The sequence below is a fragment of the Ictidomys tridecemlineatus genome, chromosome 15 (genome assembly GCF_052094955.1).
Source record: "Ictidomys tridecemlineatus isolate mIctTri1 chromosome 15, mIctTri1.hap1, whole genome shotgun sequence".
Lineage (NCBI taxonomy): Eukaryota > Metazoa > Chordata > Mammalia > Rodentia > Sciuridae > Ictidomys > Ictidomys tridecemlineatus.
The window spans coordinates 57,676,077-57,702,176 of NC_135491.1; the positions used below are offsets into that span (position 1 = coordinate 57,676,077).

Below are 26,100 nucleotides of genomic sequence, written 5' to 3' on the forward strand. Positions count from 1 at the left end.
TGGAAGTCCAGGTCTCGGCCAGCGTCTGCTGAGGGTCTCTGTGTCGCACATGGTGGTAGGCTCCCAAAGCTCACTGGTTCTCTTCACAGGGACACCGATCCCGTTGCAGAGCCACAGACCGAGTCACCTCCTGCACCTCCACCTACTGTCCTCCCATTGGCAGTGGGTTTCAACACGGGTCATCCGGCCAGACCCTGGGGCCCGGCACCCGACTGCCTGAGCTGGGGTCTCAGCCGGACCAGTGAACAGCCAGGCGCCTGTACTTCCCAGCAGGCAGTGCTCAGTGGTGGGCATGGCTAGGCCCAGGGGGCTCAGCAGGGAGGACAAGAAGACCCCAGATGGAAAGGAGGCAGGGAGGTCTGGAAGACTCTGCAGCTGGGGCAGCTCGGCCAGGGGGTGACAGGCTTGTTCCCTGTGGGCAACTCTGCCCTCGGTGTCTCTGGTGTCCCAGGTCATCCTGGGCCAGCAAGGAGTCAGCAAGTTTTCCATCAAAAGCATCTGTCAGGAGGTGGAGGTCGCAGAGTAGTGGACACTTCATTGTTAACCCCCGCCCCCCACCCAAATGTCTCCCATGAAAATCGGATCCTTTGTAACTTCCCTGCCCCGTGTTGTGGGAGCCTGGAGCAATGGTGAAGTTTATTTCACCCCCTGTACACCGGGCTTACAGGCCACAGGCACTGGCAGCTGAGCTGGCAAACACATGGGTTCAAATCCTAGAGTCTCCACTTTGGAGCTCTGTGACTTTGGGAAAGTGATTTGCATTCTCTGTGCCCAGTTTCTTTATTGGAAAAATGGGAGCTGGCCGCAGTGGCACACACTTGTAATCCCACCTACTCAGGAGGCTGCTCTGAGACCCCAGCAGGGGCCTGCTGGGCTGCTCATGGCTGCATAGCACAGGGCCAGCACAGGGCCAGCACAGGGCCAGCACAGGCCGCGGTGGGTACTGAGGAAGAGTGAGCTTGTTCGGGGTCTTCATGCAACTACAGCATGGTGGAGGCTGCCCCGTCCTGCGCCAGCACCGGGGTTTACACATCAGGTCCACTTTTACCTGACCAAGCGGGGAGCAGGCAGGTCCTCAGCTCTTCTGGCCTCAGTTTCTTCACCTGCCCGCAAAGGACCCGGAGTTACGTGTTCCCAAGGCGCCTCGGACTCTCAGTTGACCTAGGGCTACCCCTGCACAGGTTCCCGCTCCCTTCCCAGCCGCAGGCCCTCTCTCCAGCCTGCTACTTGACCTGTGGAAGGGGGCATGTCCAGCTCACTGGACTCTGTGAGCAGGTGTTAGGGGAGAGTGAAGCTGCAGCCCGGGCCTCCATAGTGTCCCCTCCGCAACGTTCCCCAGTCTCCGTTTATTCATTTGCACTGGAGCCGCGTGTGTCCGGGCAGCTGGAGCGCGGATTTCTACGACGTGCAGAAGGTGGGCATGAACTCAGCGCCCGTGCGTTCCGGACTTGTGCGCAGGGCTCACGCCCCTGCGGATTTCCTTTGCGACAGTGCTGCGAGGTCTCCTCCCTAACCCCATTCTCCACTTGAGCTGCACAGAGCTGGGATTTATTAAACTCGTAACCCCCTGGCGGAAAGTGCTTGGCACTGCGCCGGGCGCGTAGTAAGCGCTCAATGAAAACGACTTTTATGGTCCCGGTGCGGAAACTGCGCGCGTTCTCCTCTTTCGCCGGCTCTGCAAGCTGGCTGCCGGCCCGCGCCCACCCGGGCCCCCGGCCGCCTTCCGCCCGCGGAGCCCGCTGGGCGGGGGAGGGGGAAGGACGGGGGGGGGGCAGGGGGCGGGGCCGGACTGAGCAGCCCAATCGGCGTCGCCAGTCACCGGGGGGGCGTGGCCCCTGGGCTCGCCGACAGCCTTCAAAAGGCGGCGCGCTGGCAGCAGCACCCGCTCGCCTCTCGGCCAGTGCGGAGTTCCCGACCCGCTGCCGCCCCTCTGAGCTCTCTGCGCCCGCGCTGCCCTCTGGACACAAGAGACGAGGTGCTGATTGGAGGCCTGCGGAGGTAAGTGTCACTTAGATCCTCTCCTTTTGCAAGCTGCGGTCTGCTCTCCCTGATGTCGGGGCAGCTCTGTCTGCATCTCAGAGCCTTGTTTTGAGGCATGCCCTTTTACAGACGAAGGAACCGGGCCGACGACTAAGCCACTTCCCCGGGCTCACAGCTAGGAAGCCGAGGGGCCAGGACTCGGTCTGTCTGGTCTCAGATCCCTGCTCCCGGGAGGCTGGATGCTCTTCTGCCTTCCTGGTGCAGTTCGCAACCATTTGTGGCCTCTGGTGTTCGGGATGGGCGTCATTGACGTGGATGTGGCAAGCATTGCAAAGTGTTCCACCCACATGTGGAGGGTGGGTGATTGGCAGGTGCCTTCTACCTGACAGTTTTTAGGGCCACACCTCTTATGGTCTCATTTGCAGCAAACCTGCAAAGTGGCCTTCTTCCCATATTTCAGAGGAAGACACTGAAGGTCAGAGAGGTGAAGTGAGTTGTCCAGGCAGAGCCAGAGCTGGAACCCAGCACTCTCTGCTCCACAGCTTCAGGCAGGTGTGTCCAGGTGTGAGGCAATTTCAGGGAACACATTTCTGGACCTCTAGCTGGAGTGGGCATCTACGTAACTCCTTGCGTGGGGAGAATTGGTCGCGTGGCTCTAGGGTCCTGGGAGTGGAAATTCCCAGTCCACTCCAGGTGAGAGCCAGGACCAGCCCCTTGTGTGGTACAGACCCAGAGCCTTCCTTGCCAAGGGCGGGCTGGAGAAGGAGCTCGGAAGGGCTTAGCCAGGTGTACGCACTGCAGTCCAGCTTGAACTGGGCATCTTTCAACCAAAGGCTGAGCTGCTGGTCTGACTGAGAAAGCCTGAGGGGCAGTGGGCATGCCCAGCCCGCTCAGCACCTGGAGTGGACTGGGAATTTCCACTCTGAGACTTTGGCCTCCTTGCTCTGGTGGGATGGGGTGGGCCTGTCTTTTCCGTCTAGGATCTGGAGTGTGACCATCCTACAGAGCAAGACCAGGGATGTGCCCCCAGCCCAGATCACCTGAGAGGGATGTCCCAGGGGTCTTTATGTTGTGTGAACCGGTTCTGCTTCTGCCTGGCCTAGCTGTTTGCACGTGTGGAAGGGGCAGGAGGTGTGGGCTGTGTTGCTGAGGAGCTGGGCGAGGCCCATCCACACACTCTGCCCACATGAGCAACCCTGCTCACACACCTGGGCAGGGGCTTCTTGGTCCCCACCTCCCAACTGAGGAATCAAAGGGTCAGCAAAGTGAAGTGTTTGCCCAGGAGGCCCAGCTGGGTGTGATGGATCTGGCTTGAGACCCTGCACACTTGACCTGGGTTCTACCTGTCCTTTCCTTTGTGGGTCTAGGGATGGAACCAGGGCCTGGCACATGCCAGGCAAGTGCTCTGCCACTGAGCTGCCCCCCAGTCCTGGGTCCTGCCTCTTTAAGCACTTCTCTGTCTCACTGCTAACTCCACCTCTGAGCCTGACCTTCACACAGGTGTTCTGTCTGAAAGGGGCGCCAGGTAAAGAGCTGTATGGAGTGCCCAGGGAGGAGACAGGAAGGGGAGTCCCCTCAGGGGTAAGAGTAGGGGTCGTGACAGCCACGTTTATAATCAGTGCTGGCAGCTGGCCCTGTCCTGGCTCTTACGTGGACCAGACGGCCAGGTTTCCAGGAATAATCTCGCCGGCTGCCCTGTGAGGGGGAAGCACACTGAGGCTCAGGGTGAATTGGGCGGGGCTCTGCCCAGGTGCTGGAGGAAGGGGCCACTTGGCTGCCGTAGCAGAGCCTGCCAGGAGACCAGGCTTCTGGTGCCAGATGGGTCCTCTGCGTTGCCGGGGCTCTGGGTCCCTGGCCCGGGTTCGGGCGGGGCAGGAAGGGCTCCGCTCTGCCAGCAGGCACTGGTTCCGCCCGCTGAGAGCCCTGCCCGGGACCTGGACCAATACTGTCTCCCAGAGTCCTGCCACGGGGCTGGAGAGGAGAGTTGGCACCCCAGCCAGGTCTGGAGCTGGGGAAGAAGAGTGTAAGGCCCCGGAGAGCCCCTGCACATCACCCCTTGCCATCCCCGAGGGGAGATCTGGCCCGGTGTGGGTTGCACCTGGAACGTTTTAGAGATGGGACCCCCAGTGCCGACCTCCTTGGCCTGAGGGGGCTGGAACGTCCCTCTTCTCTGTCACCAGCGTAATCTGCTGTGTGGGGAGGTGCCGCCGTGTCTGCTGCTCCCAGCTCAGGAGGATTTTTTTTTGCAAACTCACTGGTTTTTGATCAGTCGCAGATGTGCAGACCCAGCATCAGTCAGGGGCTGAGGGCTGGTCAAGAAGGGAACACACAAGGCAGGCGTGACTTTCTGTCACTCCACTCAACTCCGGAGATGCTCAGACTTCCCCGGGCTGCAGACCCGGAGCACCTTCCAAGTCCCAGGGGAGCATGCTCCCCTCCAGAGCACGCAGGGTCAGGCATACCGGGGGGGGGGGGGGGAAGGGGGGGGCTTTGGCAGTACCAGCCATATATTTTTCTTTTTTCTTGAAAAATATTTTATTACGGTGAAATACACAAAAGCAGACAGGCATGGTGCTTCACATCTGTAATCCCAGCTACTCTGGAGGCTGAGGCACGAGGATCCCAAGTTCGAGGTTAGCTCAGCAACTTAGTGAAACCCTGTCTCAAAATAAAATTTTAAAAAAGAGCCGGGGGGACTGGGGCTGTGGCTCAGTGGTCGAGCGCTCACCTAGCGTGCACGAGGCACTGGGTTCGATCCTCAGCAGCACAGAAAGAAAGAAATAAACAAAGATATAAAGTAAATTTTAAAAAAAGAGCTGGGGATGTGGCTCAGAGGTAGAGCACCCCTGGGTTCAACCCCCAGCACCACCAACAACAAATCCACATGAGCACGCAGCTTCCCCTGTTAACCCCTTGAGCTGTGCCATCCGGTGGCTTTCACAGATGGGCAGTGCTGCGTGACCCTACTGCTGTCTGATTCCAGAGCGTTTCCGTCATCCCATCAGGGACCTGTGCTGTGAGCGGCCCTCCCCAGCCCAGACAGCCCCTGCCTGCCTCTGTCTCCGTGGCTGGTTCTGGACACTTCCCATAGGTGGGGCCACGTGCCGGGGTGTGGCCGGCTGTGTGTGGACGTGGCCCTGGGCACAGTGTTGTCCAGGTCCATCCTCCTTACAGTTTACATATCACAGCATCATTCCTTTTTGGTGGCTGAAGATGTTCCACCGTACGGCTGGTGCCCATCTGTGTGTCCCCACCTCCACTGAGGGCAACCCAGGCTTTCCCCAGCTGGATGACACGGGCAGTTCCACCGTGGGCACGTGTCTTCACCGCTCCTGCGTGTAGACCTCGGAGTGGACTTGCTGGGCCTCATGGGACTTGCTGACCTCACTGAGGAGCCCCGGGCCTTTTCTGATCTTCCTCCTGGAGGAAGCCCCCACCTGCTGATCCCGTTCTGGTCCCTGGCCACCCGTGTGGGGACAGCCCGGGCCTGGTGCGTGGACAGGGCGGCTGTCCCACCTGGGTCCCGGCAGCCCCTGGCAGGGTCCTATCTGAGGTGCTGCTGGGGAGCGCAGCCTCGGTGCCAGGCTGGCAACTGCCAGCGCTCCTCGGCAGACCCCCCCTTCAAGGCTGTGGGGACATCGTGGTCCAGCCAGAGGGAGATTTATCTTTGATTATCTCAAGTGCGGCTTCAGCTTAGCCAAAAACCACAGGATCAGGAGAAGAGAGCCTGGTGAAGGATCTTGCAACTTCTGGGCCCTTGTTTTTAAAGTAGGATAGATTATGAAATCCCACGTTTCCAGCCCGGGATTCTGGCCTGTCTCCCATCTTGCGTGCAGAGTGGCCGGGCTCCAGAAGGAAGCAGAATCACGCTCCCATTTTGCACACAGTCGAGGGGCCTGGAGCTGACCCTCCCCCAGTCCTTTCAGACAGGAAGGAGCCCGTGGGTTCCCTAGATGGGGAGCTGGTGGCCAGCTGACCTTGTGACTGACCTCTAAGAGCTCAGGGGCTCCTAGAAGAGGTGAGACCAGCAGAGGAGGGGAGCTGGCAGGGTGCACCGGGGGGGGGGGGCCTCGTGGCCAAGGCCTGAGGGTCAGGGCACCACCCAGGGGGCAGCTCACACCGGAGAGTGACATGGAGGCGTCTGCCTTCGAGGACAGTTTGCTCTGGAATGAGCTAGTTCCACGAAGTTTGTGGGGGGCTCCGTCCCCAGGCCCACAAGGGGACTGAGCTTGTGCCGACCTGCTCCGTGGACCCCTCCTGCTCACCGGGAGGCTTGCCTGGGGCGGGGCCCTCTGTGCCCACGCCCTCCCAACCTGACCGCCCCTCACAACCCAGAGCCTGGGCCCTCCTGGCGCCCAGCAGGGAGCAGGGCCTTGTCCTGGTTTTCTTGGGTTTGGCCACTCCTTCCTCCCCTCCAGGCCGCAGGACGAGGTTCTCCGCAAGTGGCGGGGGAGAAACTGACCTTTTTGAAGCAAATATTTTGGAACCTCAAAAGCAAACTAACTTAAATAAAAATGTGAAACATTTGCTGGTACAGGTAGATGTTTGGGAGGGGAGAGAAGCTTGGGAGGGGGCCATGCAGGGTTGGGATCCGGGAACCCAGGATCCAGGTGGAGGAGCTCAGGGAGGAGACGGGCTGTGGCGGTCTGAGCAGTGCTCCTCCACGCGGGGCCACCCAGGCCCTCCGAGCCAGAACCTGGGGGCAGCGGGTGCTTCACGTGGCCCCCAGCACTCGGACAGGCTCAGGTGTGGGCCCACGGTCCTGGAAAGCTGGCAAAGGAGAACCCTGGGCCCTGGCACAGAGGAGGGGTGTGGAGGGACTGGCTGGTCAGGGCAGGGGGGAAGCTGAGGGAAGGTTCTGGTGACAGGGTCTGATGTGACCAAAAAGAAATTGCCGCGCAGCAGTGGGGCGGGTGGCTACCCTCCGGAGCCAGCAGCCAGGCCGGGTGTAGTTCAGTGGCAGAGCATGAGGGGAGCGTGTGGGAGGCCCTGGGTCTGGTCCCAGCACCAGAGGAGAAAACAAGACAAGAGCCAGTCGCTGGCGTGTTCCGAGCCCTCTCCCTGAAGGCGCGCCAGCGGGTGGCCCTCCGCGTGCAGGCCTGAGTCCTGGGGGTCCCGGCAGCCTGCTCCGTGCCCGTTATAACCCCTCACCACCAGCCCTAAGGATGAGCGCTCCGTGGGGCCTGCAGGACAGCTGGGAGGAGGCGGCCGGCTGCACCCCGCCCCAGCCAGCTCCCAACACAGCGCGTCTGTTCCCCCCAGCGCACCGCTGAACACACCATTTATTCTGGGATCTTCGCGGCTGGGCTGCCGGAGGGACGCGGCAGATATTCTCAGCAGGGCCTTGGCCGCCGGGACAAAGTGCTCTCTCAGACTGGGGACGACCCGGGCCTCTGTGGGAGTCTGTGCTGGTCCAAGGGGAGCCCTGGCAGGCCTTTATCTGGGCTCCTGCCTCCAGGGTTCACTCTGAAGGGCTGCCTGGGACCAGACCTGGAACCTGTCACGGCTCAGAGCTCTGCAGGGCAGGCCAGTGGCCTTCTCCCCGCGCCCCTCACACACATGGCCGCCCTTCAGGCAGAGTTAGAGCGCTTCAAACTTTTTAAAAGGCAACTTGTTATTGCAGTGAACGTTGCTGGAGAGGAGCCCACAGTCATTCATGTGATGTCAGGGGAACCTCTCAAAGATGAATCTGCAGAGATCCGTCCTCAGAGTCCCGGCCCCCGTGTCCCCTGTACCCCCCGGGTAGGCATGTGTGGACTCGCAACGGCAGAGCTGGTTTTGCCTGGCTTTGAACTTGGCATAAATGGACCTGTGCACGTCGGTCATTGGCGTCAAGCCTGTGCAGTGTGTTGTGAGGTTTGTCTGCATCGCCGCATGCAAAGGGGCCTTCAAAGAGTAAGTCAGGCCTGTCCCCTCCGGCTTCTCTCCCTCGCAGGCCCCTCTTTGCATCAGAATACAATCACGCTCAGGTGGCCTCTGGTGCCCACGCACCCAGCCCGGCTGCCGTGACCCTTCCTCTCCTGAGCCCCTGTCTTTGTGCCTCGTCTGCGCCACACACCTCGACCCGACCACCCAGCCGTACTGCTGCTCGTCCCCCTTCCTCAAGATGTCGGTGGCACACCTGGCCACCCCACCCAGAGTGGCCCTGAGCGCCCAGCAGCCCTGTGGCCTGCTCGCCGCCTCCTGCCGTCCCCGGCACAGGCTCTGTCCTGCTCACTTGCAGGTCCCCAGGGCCCCGAGGGTGTCCCGGCTCTCCACCTGCACAGCAGTGTGGAGGGGCTTCCCCGGTTCCGCCTCCCCTGCTGGAGCCCCCGTCACCCTGTGGGTCTCACAGGGGAGCTGGTGGGCACCGCCCCGTCACCTGGAGCAGGGACAGCGCAGGCCCCGAGCTCCTAGAGCGGGGAGGGATGGTGGACCCCTCCCCCTGCTGGACCTTCACCAGCACCGTGCCCAGCTGCCCTCTGGGGGGGCCTGGAGACCCCCAGGGCTGCAGACCCCCTCCCCCTGGGCAGCCCTCAGCCTGGGGCAGGGGCTGGGATCCCTGCAGGCCTGACCAGGCCCGCTCAGTCCATGCTGCCCTCTGGGGCCAGGTCTTTCCTTTTGGATGAAGGCTGCTGCCTTCACCCGAGTTTTGCTGTTCCCTGAACCTGACTCCAGGGGAGCACCCACGCGTGGGCCGAGGGCCGTGCCCGGGTCTTGAGGAGTTTCTGAGTGTGTGTCCGTCCGTCTGTGACCTGCCTGGCTGGGGTGGAGCACGCCTGGCTTCCTGGTGTCCCCACAGAGGCGGTTAGGTAAGTGTGTGTGGAGCGGCTGTTCTCTCGTCCAGAGTCGCCGTCTTTTCTCAGCACAGTACAGTGACGTCACCCGCTTTGAGCATCATCGCACCAGTTGTTGAGCCTCCCGATGCCTCTTCCCCAAGTCCCATGAGGACCGGGCTCTGCGGAGAGCTCTGGGGGAACGAGTGCTTGTGGGCTGGCGTGGCCGCCGGGCTGTGTGGAGCCTGGGAGAGCAGAGTGGCAGGCCAGGGAGGGAGCCAGCCGGTCACCTCTGGGCTCTGGCCCCTCCTGGCCCATGGCTTAGGAAAACCCGGTGGAGGAGGGAGGCGGCCTGGCCCGCTGTCTGGGTCTCCGGTGGTAACGGGACGTTCTGCCCAGCCCGAGATCTGCCGAGACGCGCTGGGCGGAGGGAGTCCCTCCTTCCAGCCACGGCTTCATTCCTGGGATTTCTGGGTGGTTTGTGGCTATGACTTGGATCTGTCCTTGGCCTCCTGCTCAGATTTGGAGTTCTCCTCGATTAGTTCTGAGAAGGACCAGAGTCCAGGGAAGCCCTGGGCCTTTCGGGGTCAGCCATCGTTGTGGATAGGCCGCACTGTGTGCCAGCAGGTCAGCAGTGCCCGGATGTTTGGGAACCGCCTCACGATGACCAGGCCAGTGGGTGCTGGAGCCCGAGGAGCGGACAGGCACACCCGCAGGCCTCTGCTGACCCTGAGAGGCTTCTTGTCCTTCTAGAGCCTTGCTGTCCTCACCTTGGTACAGCTGACCATGGCAGCGCCCCACCCATTTGTGGAGAGGGTAACTTTGAGGTGCTGGAATGGGGGGCCCCTTGCCCGGGGCTGCAGGCTCGTGACTGGTCACAAACCTCACTGGGGGGTCCAGGGAGCGAGCCACTGGCTGGGGCTCACCCTGTGGACATCCTGGCTCCCGAGGGCTGATGCTGGAGTCCAGCTGGGGGCTAGGGGCCGCTCGTGGGCGAGTACCACAGAGGGAGTAGGCCCAGCGGCACAGCCACGGCCGGCTGCTGGGTGACACCAGCCTGTCGGCCAATAAGCCACACGCGAAATCCAGGCAGTGAGTGCTCAGAACGTATTCTGGCGTCTGACCGCATCTTGCTGTTATCTGAGTCTGCGGTGGTCAGTCTGTCCCTCCAATGGGGAGCGGTCACAGGAAAACCCCGTGAGAGGGAGGCGGCCCCGCTGTCGGGACTCTGGCGGTTGCAGCAGGCCGTCCTGCCGGCTTCCCTCAGCGGCTTCTCGCTGGGTGTTTACACCAAGGGAATTGGCGACCACACAGGCCAGCGCTTCAGCTTGTTTTGAGAGTGGGTCCTTCGCACGGGGCCCCTCTGGCCCAGGTGGCATCTGCCGAGCGCCAGGACTGACGGGTGGACACCCCGGCCTGACCGGGGTTGGTGTCTGACCTGGTCATCATCCTCGGCCCAAGCTCCCTTCTGCGTTGGCACAGAGGCTCCTGGCCCGGGGCGGACCCGCTCCTCCAGGCCTGGTCACGTCCTGGAACCGGCCTCCTCGGAGAGCTGCAAAGGCGTGTCCAGGGCTCGGAGCTCAGCCCAGCGCAGTCTGTTTCAGGCCTGGGGAGGCTGCGTCGGTTCCGCCCGGCACTGGGCATTTAGTACCTGCTGAGGCAAAGGTGAAAGAGTGGCTGAGAGGATCGCCCCTGGACTGCAGGCCGCGTTGTTGGTCGAGTCTCCACACAACGTGCTACTGGCCCTGGGCCTCCCCTCCGCCTTACCCGTGTGGAGACTGGGCCCAGAGAGGCTGCACAGTGTGTCCAGGGCCACAGAGCTGGTGACGGGTTGTGATAAGAACTGAGCCCAGGTTCCTGCCCAAGAGCCCAGCCTGCGGTCAGTGAGGAGGCCGAAGTCACACGTAGGCCTTATATGGCCCTCTGATCTCCCCGCCAGGAGGGGGGCCCATTCATTCCATAAATATTTATCCGACTGTGGCTTGTCAGACGCTGGCGGCTGGTGGACGGGGGCGCAGGTCTGCGGCATGATTAAGCCCCAGGAGGGTTCCAGGAAGCGGCTCCCTGGAGCTGGGAGTGACGAGCAGGAGTGGATCTGCCCGCCTGGGCCTGGGGCGCGGGGTCACGGGCTGGGCTGTGGGAACAGCATGTGCAGGAGCAGAGCCGGCTGGCGGCCCAGGCCGGAGACTCATCTTTCTGGCAGACTCTCCCAGACACACGGTGAACGCAGCCCAGGCCCCGACGCACGCGCCTCCCCTCCCTGGCCCCTGAGTCCGGGTGCTCTGCTGGCTGGATCTGCTGGCCCCCACACGTCCAGGGAGCCTTGGCCGGGTTGTGGGGCATGGGGAGGGCTGCATCCCGGCAGAGGTGCGTGGGAAGTGGAAGCGGTGGGCCATCTTGAGCTGGTCACCCAGCTCCACAGAGACCAGCTGGGGTCTGCACACTCGGCTCAGTGGCTGTCGCCGGGGCTGCAGTCACTGTCCCTAAAGAGCCACAGTGTGCTGCGAAGCTCTGGCCATGCCCGAGGCCCTGCGGTTCCCGTCTGGGGCTGGCAGCTCTGTCGGGCCCTCCAAGCGCCCGAGCGTCTGGCATCCTCTCGAGGATCTCAGAGACATCAGCTTGGGATCTGACGGCCGTTTTGCAATTCCAGCAACAGAGGACAGAATCTCCCAGAGGGCCCGTCGGCTGTCTCGAGCCACAGTCCTCGGTGGACACGTCCAGTTACTGGGAAGCCACCAGGGGGACAAGTTGAGGCTTCTCTGGAAATGGGGCTGGAGTTGGCAGTGCCCGGGGCGCCAGGCCTAGCTGAGCCGCGCGGCCGCCCCAGGCGAGCGTCTCCAGGATGCCTCAGCAGCCCGACGGCAGGGGTCAGAGGTCAGCTCAGCCCAGGAGTCAGCGCGCCTCACAGATGGGGCTGCGTGGGCGCCCCCCATTGGTGAGGGACGTGTCTGGTGAAGTGTGGCCATGATGTAAAGTCTCCCTGAGAGGTGGCAGTGGGGACCTTCTCATTGACACCGTTGTCATTTGACCCGGGAGGACAGTGTCTCTGCTCCCCGGAGCCCAGCCGCCTTCCCACGGGGCAGAGGAGAGTGAGGGGCACGACTCAGTGGCCCTGTGTGTGCAGGGGCTTGGGATCTTCTGGTGGCAGGGAAGCCCCCTCCTGGGAGAGCAGGAGGGCACTGAGCAGAGGGACGGGGGGACTCTGAGGTTGGACGGAGCCGCCTGCTGCCCCAGTGCCAGGTTCTGCCTGCCGGGGGATGACCCTGGGCAGCTTCCTAAGCCCGCAGGCCTGGCCTCCACACTGTAGATTGGGAGGCACCAGCCCAACCTCTGGGTGACCCAGAGGGGACATGATGTGGACTGGTGGGGGTGGGTCTCCCTGGCAGAAGCCCTTTGCCCTGAGTCTCCCTGGCAGGAGCTCAGCCTGTCGAGTGTCTCAGTTGGAAAAAGTGTGAGTTTCTCAATTTTCTCTAGGAAAAAGGCAGGAGAGCTTCGGCCCCCGTTCCAGCTGAGCTGTCTGGGCAGCGAGGCTCGGTGTGGGCAGCGAGCCCCGTGGACTGGCCACTTGCCCACGCACCTGTTGCTCTGACAGACAGGTTCCTCTGGGATCTTGTCTCAGCCTCTGAATTTCTCTGCCTCTCTCCCGCCACTCTCCATTCAGCAGCTGGGGGCTCTCTGGACCCCAGCCCTTCATTATCTGATGTGTCCTAGTCTGCGAGGGCCGTGTGGCCCCTCACTGCAGACCGGTGGCCTTCATTTCCTTGGGTCTGGGAGCCCCAAGTCCAGGGTTGAGGTGTGGGCAGGGCTGGTTCCTCCTGAGTCCTCTCCTGGCTTGCAGACGACACGGTCCCCCTGGTGCCCCGGCAGGGCCATTCCTCTGCCCGCGTCTGTGTCCTCCTCTCCACCCTAGGGACACTTTAACTCGATTCCCTCTTCAAAGGCTTCATCTCCAAATACAGTCCCATTCTGAGCCCCGGGGTTAGACCGCAGCCCGCGGATCCGGGGTGCACTTGAGCCTGTGAGCACTGCGAGTCTCCGCGTGCCAAGCGCGGCCCTGGGCTCTGGAGCATCTTCAGCGCTCCCTGCAGCCAGAACCCAGGAGCCCTCCAGACTGGACCTCGTGTCCCCCCCCCCCCCCCCGCACAGATTAGGCGCCGGCCAGGCCAGGCTGCTTCCTGCCCTGTGGTGCTGGCGTGCCACCTGCACAGTGCCCTGAGTGCCTCCGCCAAGGCAGGGCTGCCCCTGGGCCAGGAAGGACGTGGAGAGGCCTCGGTCCCCTCTTCTCTCCTCTTCTGGGTGGCACCGTGTCTGGTGGCCGCCATCTCTCCAGCTCCACCCCAGGCTTTATGACTCCCCTTGGAACCTTGAGGAGGGGGCCTGTGGGCCGGGAAGTCCCTCAGCTTCGGAAGGAAGGGCCAGGGCAGCTCTCTCGCAGGGCAGCACCTGCTCAGAATGTGCTGGAAGGGTGCGTTTGGAAACGGCAGGTGCTGTTTCCTGCCTTGGCGTCTTGTATTTTGTTGAGGAATAACTTCAAACCAAGAGAAACGGGCATGCCCCAAGGACAGAAAGGCCACCACCCGGGCGGCCTGGGCTCACCACGGTGCCGCACTGCGCCCTTGGCCGGCTCCCCGCACGTGAGCATGCACTGACATTTTGCCATATTTCCTTGAGATTTGAAAAATAGAAATATACGTAAAAGGTAAAGACAAGCCTTTCGTATTGTTTCCCCTAGTTCCTGTCCTCTGTCCAGAAGTCACTCCTGAATTCAGCCTTGGGTCTCTCTCTCTCTCTCTCTCACACACACATACACACACACACGCACACCCCACATGCATACATATACAGACACACAAATGTGTATATGTAATATATCCATAAATCACACAGAATTTGGTATATGCGTAGACACAGTGGGTTTTTGTTTTTTTGCTGTGCTAGGGATTGAACCCAGGGCCTCCTGAGTGTTAGGCAAGCACTCTGCCTCTGAGCTACGTGCCCAGCACCTATTTTAAAATTAACACAAATGGCATCATAGGCATAATGTTCTACTGCTGCTTGGTGAACCGCCTGTTGCACTTTCTTTTATTAATGCCAGGGTGTAGTCGTTCCTTTTGCTGGCTGCATATTGCTCCACCGCATCATAGCCCCCCCACCCGACTCGCCCTGCCGACAGCTCCAGAGTCGGACCTACTGAAATCAGACCAGGTCCTCCTCTGGTTGGGCAGAGTGGAGCCACGTGAGGCTTTATGCTGCGTGCTTTTGGGGCCCTGCGCCTCCCACTCCCGGAGCACAGAGCAGAGCAGATTGTGCGTGGTGTGACGCGGGGTGGACCCCAGCGGTGCCGGCTCCCGTCCCCCACATCCTCCCCGAGCCAGCGTCAGTGTTCCTCAGCGGGTAGGCGTGGCCCCTGGCCTGCAGCTGGAATTGTGCATATATGGTCGTGGGACCAACCGCGAGAGGCGGACGGGAGAACTCCCCAGGCTTGGATTCCCCCAGGCCAGCCGGCGTGCAGAGGTCCTCCCAGCGTCCTGGCTCCGCCCCAGGAGGTCGCCCCTGGAGGAGGAGGGCAGCCTGTCCAGCACTACTGAGCGCGGAGCCTCTCCCTGGGCGCAGGCTATTTTTGCTCTCCAGGCCCTGGAGGGCTTCCAGGGCTGAAGATGGGAACGGCCGCGTTCCCACAGCTCGCTGGCCCCCAGGGTGCCCTCTGGTGCCAAGGGCTCAGGTCCTGGGATGCCCATCTCGCTTCCCTCCCCAGCCCAGCCTGAGCTCCTGGTGGCCAGGGACCAAGTCCTCTCCCTGCTCAGGCCTAGCACAAGTGCTGGGTGCAGTCCACTAGGTGGCCACGGACTCCCTGGGAGTAACCTTGCACTCTGCGTCCTCTCTTGCCTCTCCAGTGGGTAGCATGGTCCTTCATGGAGGGAGACTGTGGGCTGCCAGGGGACAGGGCCATGGGGCCTACTGGGAAGTTCCAGGTCCACAGAGCCTCCCTGCCGGAGGCTGACCAGGGTGGACTTGGGCAGGCCTTGCTGCCACCAGAGGCCTCTGCCTTCTCATGGTAAGTGGGCCCTAATACATGGGCCTCCTGGGTTGTCACAGTGTTTGAAATGACATTAATGACCCACCTGGATAGATGCTTATGATGGGTTTTCTGGAAGAACCAGATGGTACAGCAAATTGTCAAGGACATTCTGACTCTGATGTGAGGGACAGGGTAGCAAAAGTTCGGGACACGTCCAGTGTCTTTAATAAGCAGCGGGCACCCTGGGACTCTGAGGGGGTGCATCCCCCGAGGGGACCTGGGGCTCAGCGTGTGCTGGCTGGCAGGAGCACTCTTGGGGACACAGCACCCCGTGGGCCCAGAGGGTCTGGAAGCCTGTCCTCTCGGCCTCGCTGCTGCCCGAGCAACGGAGAGACCTGGAGGATTGACCCGGACCTGTCTGGAGGTGGCCGTGACTGGTGACTGTCCTGAAGTGGCGGTTGGTTAGTTACCCGCATGAATCGCTCGCTCGGCGGAGGAGGCGGCCTGCCTGGGGGCTGCAGGTCCTTGGAAGCCCGTTTCTGTTGCTCCCACAGAATGTCCCAGGCCAGGTGACCTGTAAAGGCCGGAAGTTGATTCAGCTGATGGTTCTGGAGGCTGGACGTCCAGGAGCCTGTGAGGATCTGGCCAGGGCCTCAGGCTGCACCAGGACATGGCACAGAGAGGGCCATGTTGTCTGTCACTGGGTGACAGAGCAAGGGGGTCGCTCAGGTGTCTCTTCCCCTTGTAAAGCCCCTAAGGCCATCAAGGAGGCCACCTCATGATCTCCTCCAGGCCTAAGCTCCACTCCACCGCCACCATGAGCCAATGGGGGACAGGGTTCCCGGCACATGGACCTTTGAGGGCACATTGGAGCGGCAGCTGTGGGTCTGCCCCGCAGGGACAAGGACAGGTGGGTAGAGTCCCTTGATGGTCCTGCCCTCTCTCCACTGCTGCTTTTCCTGAGGACCAAGTCAGCAGGTAAAGGTCACTTTGCAGCCTGTGGCCAAGTCCTTGCCGGGCTTGGGGCACCTGTCACCGTGTGTGGCCAAGCCATGGTGGAGCCAGCGGGAGCCAGCGGGAGGCAGGACCCTTGGGCCTAAGGGGCCTCCTGAGGTCTGCCCACTCTGTGCTAAACCCAGGCTGCTGGGGAGTGGCTGCTCCTGGAGTGTCCCTTGGTGATGTGACATGACTCTGCAGGTCCCTCTGAGGGCAGAGTCAGAGCTTGATTCGAACCTTAGGCCCACGCAGGTCCCCAGTGGATGGAAATGTTGATGTGGGTCAGAAAACACGGTGACAGAGAACTTGGGTCCCAGAGAAACTGCCCGGGCCGTCCTGTGGGGAGTCCAGGCGCGCGTCCTGCTGGAAGCTCTGGGCTGGGTCCCGGCTCCTCCACTGCCTATCAGCGGGCAGGCTGGTTGCCCTCCCTGAGCCTCCTGTCCGCGTCTGCCAGCAGGAGAGGCTCATGCTGCTGCACGCGCCGCCCGAGCCGGCTGCCCAGCGCTGACCGGCTCCTACCCCCCTCTGCTTCCTCCAGGGCACCACACCAGCTCTGCACCAGGCCCAGGCTGCCCTGTCACCAAGTTGCTGCTGCAGGGCAGAACCATGAGTGGTGTCGCGAGTGGCCTCGCCGCCCTGGGGCTGGCGCTGCTGCTCTGCGGAGCCCAAGGCTTCTTCCTGCCCAACGCCACGCAGCTGGAGAGCCTGCTCAGCAGATACCAGCAGGCGGAGCCGCACTCCCGCGCCCGGAGGGCCATCCCCAGGACAGACCGGGAGGAGATCCTCATGCTGCACAATAAGCTGCGGGGCCAGGTGCACCCCCCGGCCTCCAACATGGAGTACATGGTGAGCGTGGGCGGCAGCCACAGACTCTGGCGCCAACGACGGGAGGCTCGGCTGCCATCTTGGTGGCCTACCAGATGGGCAGCCACGTCCTTCTCACAGGACGTTGGAAGAACACCCAGGTGTGGCAGGCTCTGTGAACACCTGCTGTCCTCAGTGCCAGGTCCCCTCGGCCCCTCACATGAGCTGGACCTCGGGTGGGGTGGGCAGGGCGTGACGTGTCCCTGGGACGGTGCCGGTGTGGAGAGCTGAGGACCCCCAGGGCCGTGGAGCACGGTCGCCCTGGGCCAGCCTGCTGGAGTGTCCTTCCACTCCCCCGCTCCTGGGCACAAGCGAGGCCAGGGCTCGGCAGAGCTCCCACCCAGCCTGGTGTGGGGGCCTTAGTTTGGCGCCCCTGGGGCGGGCGACACAGGACTCCTGTGCGGGGGCTTATTGGGGGTTGACCATGAGCCCGGAGGTCAGGATCAAAGACCCCAGCCTGGGCCGAAGCAGGGTGTCGGGGTGGGATGGCGGGTGAGGGAGCTGGCGCCCCCTCCCTGCAGTGGAAGGCACTGCGTGCCCCACAGCCTGGCTCCCCGTGGCCCAGGGCACCCAGGGCTGCGGACTGCCCCTCTTCTGGCTGTGGGGGCACAGGCCCTGGGGGCTTCTGCAGCACTGGGGGCAGGTCTGGGCCTGGTGGACACTGAGGTGGGGTTCTGTCACCCAGAGAGGAGCCTCAGCTTCCCACTGTCCACTTCTGAGATGGGAGGTGGCAAGGGGGTGGCCCAGGATGCCAGCACCATCTGCCTGGGGCGGGACCCTGGCCCCCCCCCACAGGACAGTCTCAGTTATCTTGGCCAAAAGGGACGCAGGACAGACAGGGAGGGAGCAGGCCCGCCACTGCCTAGGGCAGCTCCACAGCAGCTGGCACTGGGGTCCTGTAGCTGGAATAACAGGCCCCAGGGCTCCGGTTGGCCTTGAGTGGGCGCCTGGTGTGTGCCAGGGTTGGGGGACCAGAGCCAGAGCACAGTCTCTGCTCCCCAGAGCCGGAGCCTGTCGGGCACTCGGTGGGCGAGCAGCTGCGGGCGCGTGGTGAGCCGGGAGGGCAGGGCCCTGGCCCCGCTCCTGATGTGCCTTCCCAAGGCGTCCTCTGCTCTGTGGCCCAGGGGTGGGCAGGCTGCCTCCCCTGTGTGTGGGTGCCTTGGCCCAGACCCCAGCTGGCCCCTGTCCAGGTCGGGCTGTGCGGGGGGCTGGCAGCACAGGATTCAGAAGCCCTTCCTGGCTGATTTCCCTCAGGATGGGGGTGAACGTGCCACACCTGGCCATCTTCTCCAGGGCACTGTGTGCAGGCCCCTAAGGTAGCCCGCCACTCTCCCCGTCCCATCCAGACACCCAGTAGTCCTGTGTTTCTGTCCCCTGTCCCCCATGAGAGCCACCAAGAGTCTAAAATCCCAGGAGTCCCCATTGCTTTTACATGGCCACGCCCATCCCTGGGCACCTCCTCCCTCCATCTCCCTGCTGTGCCCTCGGCCGGGGGTACTGCGGCCCGTGTTGCAGATGGAACCGCGGGCTGGGCACAGTCGCACCTGTGTTCACAGGTCGCTTGGGGCCATCCTGAGCCAGGACCCATCCCGAGCCAGGACCCATCCTTAACCAGGGCCCATCCCAAGCCAGGACCCATCCTTAACCAGGGCCAATCCCAAGCCAGGACCCATCCTTAACCAGGGCCCATCCCAAGCCAGGACCCATCCTTAACCAGGGCCCATCCCAAGCCAGGACCCATCCTTAACCAGGACCCATCCCGAGCCAGGACCCATCCTTAACCAGGGCCCATCCCGAGCCAGGACCCATCCTTAACCAGGACCCATCCCGAGCCAGGACCCATCCTTAACCAGGGCCCATCCCGAGCCAGGACCCATCCTTAACCAGGGCCCATCCTGAGCCAGGACCCATCCTTAACCAGGGCCTATCCTTAACCAGGGCCCATCCTGAGCCAGGACCCATCCTTAACCAGGGCCCATCCTGAGCCAGGACCCATCCTGAGCCAGGGCCCATCCTGAGCCAGGACCCATCCTGAGCCAGGACCCATCCTTAACCAGGGCCCATCCTTAACCAGGGCCCATCCTGAGCCAGGGCCCATCCTGAGCCAGGGCCATCCCAAGCCAGGACCCATCCCGAGCCAGGACCCATCCTTAACCAGGGCCCATCCTGAGCCAGGGCCCATCCTGAGCCAGGGCCCATCCTGAGCCAGGACCCATCCTTAACCAGGGCCCATCCCGAGCCAGGGCCTTGTCCACATGCGTGTCCTGTGATTCAGACTCCAGGCCGGAAGAGCCTCGGTCACCATGGCACCAGTGGAGAGAGCAGGCTCCAGGCCCCTGCAGGCCAGAGGCCTGACCCCGGTGGGACCCCGGTGGGTGGCCATGCTTCTCTGCACCTTGGTTTTCTATCCTGTAAATTGGTCATTAGAGTGTCGAGGTCAGTGTCCTCACTGGACCACAAGGAGGGTGCAGATAAAGCCCAAGGCCAGGCCCCCGGCACACCCTGACCCAGGGAGGCCCTTCCCCAGCCTGCTGGAGTGGCCTCAGCACCTGTCCCATTTCAGACCCAAGGCCAGCCCAGGGGAGGGGCTTCCCCAGGTCGCAGCAGGGTAGCGGCTGGGCAGGGAGCCCGGGGTCCAGCCACCTGCCACCTGCCACCTGCCAGGGGCTGATTTAGGAGCCCAGTGTCACAGAGCCTGGAGCCCTTCCTGCGGTGTCCTGGAACCAGCCGGCCTGCAGGGAGCCCGGCCACTCCCCTCCCTGCCCTGACCCCCTCCTGTCCTCTCCCTGCAGACCTGGGACGAAGAGCTCGAGAGGTCAGCGGCCGCCTGGGCGGAGGAGTGCCTCTGGGAGCATGGCCCCGCCAACCTGCTGGTGTCCATCGGGCAGAACCTGGCCGTGCACTGGGGCCGGTGAGTGCTGTGGGTCCCCCAGGCTGCCACGGTCCCCCTACCTCCTGCCACCACTGCAGGTGCCCACTACTGCCCGTCCTCGAATTCAGCCCAGAGTGGGGAGAGGGAGGGAGGGAGAGGGAAGATGTCCTTTGACCACAGGCTGGACGGGTGTTGGTGACCAGCAGAGACTCGACCAGCTTGGCCCTGAGTCCCCAGTTCTCTCGGGCACACCGGCCACTCTCCAGGGCCCGGGTCTGCTTCCTTCCTGCCCTGGTCATTGAAAAGCCAGGCTGGGATGGAGATGGCCTGTCCAACAAAGGTCAGGGCTCGCTGTCACTTTGAACAGAACCACTTCGTGGCCTGGCCTTTCCTGTGGCCATGGGCAGCATGCTGTCCTCTAGGTCGGTGACAAACCTGGGCACTCAGGACGGCCCCGGGGGTGCGTGGTGGGAGAAGGAGCGCTTCCTTCAGTGGACGCTGCTTTCTGTGAGCGCGGCCTTCTGCTGGCCCCACGGATGGTCTGAGGCGGGAGACCTGAAATCCACCCTTGGTCTCTGGCCCCTCCGTGGCGCCTGCGGGTGCTGAGCCGCGTTCCCTGGCTGCACCTGGAGCCCGGGGTGTGCGTCCTTCCCCCCCGCTCCTGCTTCACCTCTCGGGCCCCGGGTCCTGCCTGGCGAGGCCGCAGCTCACGGCAGCACCTCACCTTTGCTCTTACAGCTTTGTCTTGGGTTTGGTTTTGGGGCTCCCCTGCGTCAGCTCTGGGGCCACCGAGGAGCGGGGTTGATGGTCAGGGGCCCAGGGCTTCTCCACGCACCTCCCTCACTTGTTTCCCCAAGGGCTGCTCAGCCTGGGGCCCTGTGCTGGCCGAGCGTCCCCCTCCAAACCGCCCAGCATGACTGCACACGTGTCCTCGGCCTGCGAGAGGTGGACATGAAGAACCTTGTGTTCGAGGCTCCCTCCTGTGAGCCTGAATGTCCCCGAGCTGGCCCCAGGACAAGACGGGAGAGGCTGTTCCTGGGCCCTGGCTGACCGCGACCCTTGGCTCTGGGTACAAGCAGTAATTGTTACAAGACCTCAACTGCCTCGCTGACCGCATGGCCCTGACAGATGGCCACTCCCCCGGAGCTTTTTCCTCCTTATTGAAACCACTGTGTTTACGCTTGCTGGTGACGATGACCATGGATTTGCATCCAGTTTTCTTTCCTGGTTAAAACAAAGCAAAAGAGAACAGGGCCAAGCTGGTGGGTGGGCAGCGGCCACAGAGCCAGTTCCCCGGGGAGGACAGCCTGGGGACAGGTGGTGCCTGGCCCTCCCCGTGGGGTGCAGGAGGATCCGTGAGGGTGCGGCCCTAGACCACGGGCTTCCCGCCTTCGCCCTCCCTCCCACCTGGGAGGCCCACATGCCTGGATGCGTCTGTCCAGTGAGCTTCTGCCCCGAGTCCTCGGGCACCCTGCAGCCAGGTCCTGAGGGGCAGCAGGGACCCCTCTGCCCGGTCCCCCGTAGCTGGGAAGGTCCCCACTTTCAGACTCCTCTGCCCAGTGGTGTCCCGTCTGAGGGTGGCCGCCTTAGGTCTTCCTTCTAAGTGGTCTCAGGTCTGAAATCCCGTCTTCCTTAAGCCATAGAATCTGAAGTGTGGGGCTCGTGGGCGGCGTGTGCGGTCCCTAGTGTCTGTGAAAATAATGCACAGTGGACATCAGAGGGACCCGCGGGGCCAGAGAAGGGTCTCCGGCACACACAGGGGCCACCTTCAAAGCCGCCCCCGCCAGCGTCCTCCGGTGGCAGTGCTCCAGCTCTGGGTCCGCCCTCTCTGCCCGCAGGTACCGCTCTCCGGGCTTCCACGTGCAGTCCTGGTACGACGAGGTGAAGGACTACACCTACCCCTACCCCCACGAGTGCAACCCCTGGTGCCCCGAGAGGTGCTCGGGGGCCATGTGCACCCACTACACGCAGGTAACTCGGGACGGCCACCACCTCCGCCCGCACTCCAGACCCAGGCTTCCCCGTCCCTCTGGGGCTGAGGCCAGAGCTGGAGCATCTCTGAGCTGTCACCGCCTCAGAGCTCCCTCAGTGGCGCCACTCCGAGTGCCGCTGGGGGACTGAGCTCTTTGTCCCCAGCTCACAGTAAGGCCAGGACCGGGCCAGCACCCGGAGCTTCTGAGGCTGTTGCACGTTGCTGGGGATTTTCACTACGTGTGAATAGTGGGGCTTTTTCCTCTTTTATTTGTTTTTAAAGAGCTCTGCGCCCGGGGGTCAGGGAGACCCTGGCCTCTCTCTCTCCACGGCCAGCTCCTCCCCAAGCCCAGGAGGCGCGCCTTGTGCCTGGGCCGTGACGCTGCTCTGCCTTTGCAGATGGTCTGGGCCACCACCACCAAGATCGGCTGTGCCGTCAACACCTGCCGGAGGATGAACGTGTGGGGCGACATCTGGGAGAACGCCGTCTACCTCGTCTGCAACTACTCTCCAAAGTGAGCGTCCGCCGCGGGTCCCGGCTGGGTCCCCACTACCACTGGCTTCGCCAGCGAAGGCTCTCAGCTGTTTCTCGTAGTGAGGGTCTAGGAGTGGGGTGAGGGTCTAGGAGTGGGTTAGGGTCATCTTAGCAGCTCAGCAGTGTCGGGGGGACTCTAGCCCTTTCAGTCTGTGCCTTCCTTGCCTTGTGACCCCAAGGTGGCTGCAGACCACCTGCATCCTGTCTTCCCAAGCAGAAGGAAGTAGGATGGTAGGAGAGGGCTCCCCTGGGCACTTCTCCAGAACTAGACCAATCAGAGACAAGGGGCAGGGGGTTCCCGGTTGGCATTGGTCAAGGAGGTTGCCCTGGTGGCTGCCCAAGTCATGTCCTGGGGCCACCGCAGCACACAGAGGCAGGAGTGGCTGTGGTCTGGGCGGCCAGAGGGTCTGCCAGGTGCCGTTGCTGCCATTCTCTGAAGGTGTGCCCAGACGGCACCCGAGGAAGCCCAGCTTCACACTGGACCCGACTTGCCGTCCTCGTTCTGTTGTCCTCACCAAGGGACCACAGGACGTCAGTGGGGCCCCTCCTCGGGGGACCTGTCCTCGTGTCACTCAGCCCTGATTCATTCACCCCGTGGCTCACTGCACAAATATGTGCTGACCCTGGAGCTTCTGTCCCCGTGTGAGCCCGCGGTCTGCCTGCCGGTCACTCCGCTGGCCGCTGTCCTCGCAGGGCATGCTGCAGAGGGGCCCTCACGGCATATTTGCCCAGTGACTGAATGAGACGGGAATGACCTCATCTGCTTGGGTTGGGTCGAGAGTGGCCCTGGGAGGTAGGAGATGGGGAATCACCGAGGCCGGGAGGAAGCCAGTGTGACGTCACCGTTAGGAGGCCCCGGAGCCCACGGAGCACCGTCACTGCCCCCGGGGAGGGGCCACTGGGTTGACTCTTCTTTATGTGAAACACACCCTGAAGGTGCAGTCAGAACGCAGGCCCCTCAGCACCCGCCTTGCTCGGGGAGCCACGTGCAGGACGAGCTGCCCGAGGAGCCTGTGGCCAGGGGCAGCTCCACCGCGGGCTCCTCGCTCCCTGCTGGGACCCAGGGGCTGCAGGTCAAGCCCTGGCCCCGCAGGGTTCTGGCCAGGCCGCCTCCTGGCGGGTACTCCCGGGCAGCGAGGGCGTGAGCCCCCTGGCTGTCTCTGGAAGGACAGTCACGGGTGCACCAGGACCCACCCGATGGCCTCGGCAGCGTCCTTCCCTCCTGAGCAGCCCATCTCCGGATGCAGGCCACACGGGTGTAGGGCGTCAATGCACGGATCCTGGGGTCGAGCGTGGACATGTCCACTTACACCCACACACACACTTGTGCTCACACACACCTGCTGTCCCAGCAGCACCCGCGTTGGTGACAGAGCCACAGAGTCTGGTTGGGACCCCGCAGCAGGGGCTGTGTGTGGGCTCTGCGTGTCCAGCACCTTCTGCCGGGCATCGCCTCTGTGAGAGGCACCCGTGGTGTGTGTGCCTACTGTGGCCATGTGAGGGGCAGCTCTGTCCACGGCTTCTGTCCTAAGGAGAGAGCCCAAGACCCTGGGCTGGGCCGGGCACTGTCCCCGGCACCAGGGTGGACGCTGGCCGAAAGGGTGGGCTCAGGAGTGGTACAGGTTCATGCTGTGGTGGCCTCATGCGTGAAGAGGACGGAGGCAGCACCCAGCCTCCCCCAGCCGTGGAGCCCCCCTCCCCTGCCACCCCTCCGCCACCCCCCCCCAGGTTCAAGGACACAGAGGGGCACGGGCTCAACAGAGCTGTTTCCGCAGTTGGTCCTCTGGCCAGTACAGCAGGCCCCCACCTCCCTGGAACGCTGTGGGAGGAGAGCCTGGGCGGGCTTCTGGTTTACCAACCCTCCTGAGCAGCCCTGGGGCTTCCGACTGGCCGCCTGCTGAGGCCTCACCACAGCCCACTCTCAGGAGCCGAGGGGGGTGGGTCCCTCTGCTGGAGGCCTGGTGTCCACCCGGGGCCCAGGCTTCACTCAGGGCTGAGGAGGCAGGACCAGGTGCCGGGTGGAAGGGTTCTGTGGGGTTTCGGAATTCTCTAGTCGGCCCTGGAGGACCTGGGTGGCTGCCTGTCCCTGGCACACACCCTCCCCCCCAACTTGGTGGGACTGTGTTCGGGGTCCCCGGGGGGTCTGGGACAGTCTCACCTCCAGGCCCCGAGGCCCTCCTGACGGTGTTCCTGGTCTCCTCCAGGGGGAACTGGATCGGAGAAGCCCCCTACAAGAGCGGCCGGCCCTGCTCCGAGTGCCCGCCCAGCTACGGAGGCAGCTGCAGAAACAACCTGTGCTACCGAGGTAGGAGCAGGGGACAGCCCCGAGTGACAGGGACGGCTTGACACCAAGCAGGGAACCAGACCCTACTCCAGGCCCCAGCGCCCCACCTGGGGGTCCTGCTCGCCCCCGAAACTCTCTCCTCCCGCGGCCGAAGCTGGAGCACCAAGGCCCAGCCCTTCCGCTGTTCCCGTGCCCGTCGGCGGGGCCTGCCGTGTCCCCACACCCTCTGTTGCTGTGCGTGGCCACCCACTGCCGTCCCTGCCCCTCCCTGGGCTTCCAGGGCCATGTCCCAGGAAGGGCCAAATGGGCCCTGGCTGCCGAGGCTCGTGCGGCCCCGTCAGCAGTGACCGTGGGCCGTGCAGGAGAACAGGTGGCTCTGCGTCAGGGGAGGTGGCAGGCGGGAGTAGCCCTCTTGGCAGGGAGACCCGGGGCCGGTCAGGGCTCTGGCGGGGAGGAGAGGAGGGTGAGAGGGAGGCTGCAGGGACCCGGGCACTCTGCTGCCCAGCAGCTGTGTACAGCTGACTGTTCCCTGTGGGGAGGAGGGACCCCCTCCCGCCAGCCCCTGGCTGTTCCTGAGAAACGGCTGGGGTGGCCTGCTGCTGGGAGCCGCAGTGCACCTGCCCCATGTGCTCATGACCCCAGCTCCCCGTGACCCTGCCCTGCTGGACCTGCCGGGCACTCAGGCCCTGGGGCACGTGGCCTGTGTGTCCTGCGTGGTTTTGGGTTAAATATGCCCCCAGTTTCCACAGAGACTCACTTTCAAAGGACAGACGCACACAGAGACCTCAGATGCCAGTTTACCCACGAAACGATGCCCCGTGTACACGTTTCTTTATTTTTGGTGGAAAACGCCCAACTCCTCTTGGCAGGCCTCCCCGTCTCCTCGGCCAGCCAGGCACAGTCCCCGAGAGCCGCTTACCCGCATAAGCTACTTAATAAGTGCGCGTCGCAGGTGCCGGGCAGGGCCCTGACCCGTAATGGAGATACGGGGGCTTAAGGATAAGGAGAGAGAAGAGAAGCTGGCTTCCCTCCAGCCCCCCGGGTGGGACTGGAGGTCAGGGAGCGGAGCTGGATGCCTGCTGGACACTTTCCAGCTGTATGAGCTTGGGAAGGTCGCTTCCCCTCTCTGAGCCCAGCCTCCTGTGGTGGGGCTGATGGGGTCTCTAAGGGAACGAGGGGAAGTGGGGGGATGCCGGGACCCACGCTGCCCGGGGTCACGTGAGCTCTGTGCTCCGTTGTAACCGCGGGGCCAGGCAGAGTCTACAAGGGATGTAAGTGACGCTCTGGGCCCCAGGACTCCCAGCCTGGAGCGCGACCTTGGGACGTGACCTTGAGGTGGACGGGACAGGAATTTCCCCAGCCCCAGGTGGGTCCTCACAGGGATCCTAATTGGGATGTGCCCAGCTGCAGCTGCCCGGGGGGCAGCCCCTTGAGGACCTGTCTGCCCAGCCCTGCAATGGGCACCCTCCAACGCCCTGGGCGCCTCACCAGGCCATATCCTGCTAAATACAGCCACGATTATGAGGTGTAAAATCCCGAAGCCAGTGGAAGACACCCAGCTCACTGCCGAGCGGCTCTGGCCTCAGGAGACGGCAGCCTGAACAGCCACATTGACGGGCGCAGGGCACAGGAGGGGCCGTGGGCCGGGCGTGTTCGCCAGCCGTGTCTGCGGAGCTGCTCCTCCAGCGCCCTGCACGGGCGCCCGGCGGTCCCTTCCTTGGGTGTCCTTGACTGGGTGGCCAGGCCACCTTTTGTTTTGGGTGACAGTCCTTCCGAGGTGAGCTCTGTCCGGTGGCTCCTAGTACGGGGGCTGGTTAGCGTGGC

The 26,100-nt window shown here is 63.3% G+C and overlaps 1 protein-coding gene across 1 annotated transcript in view; it reads left to right on the forward strand.

The window, feature by feature from the left end:
* Positions 1–1,861: 1,861 nt before the first annotated feature.
* The window catches only part of Crispld2 (cysteine rich secretory protein LCCL domain containing 2), a 48,218-nt gene continuing 23,979 nt past the window's right edge, over positions 1,862–26,100 (forward strand). Inside the window, exons 1-6 of the mRNA XM_013362907.4 lie at positions 1,862–1,998; positions 16,289–16,596; positions 19,407–19,525; positions 21,325–21,457; positions 21,857–21,972; positions 24,197–24,297. Of these exons, the coding sequence (XP_013218361.3) occupies positions 16,357–16,596; positions 19,407–19,525; positions 21,325–21,457; positions 21,857–21,972; positions 24,197–24,297 (709 nt within the window). The 5' untranslated portion in view covers positions 1,862–1,998; positions 16,289–16,356. The remainder of the gene's footprint in view (positions 1,999–16,288; positions 16,597–19,406; positions 19,526–21,324; positions 21,458–21,856; positions 21,973–24,196; positions 24,298–26,100) is intronic.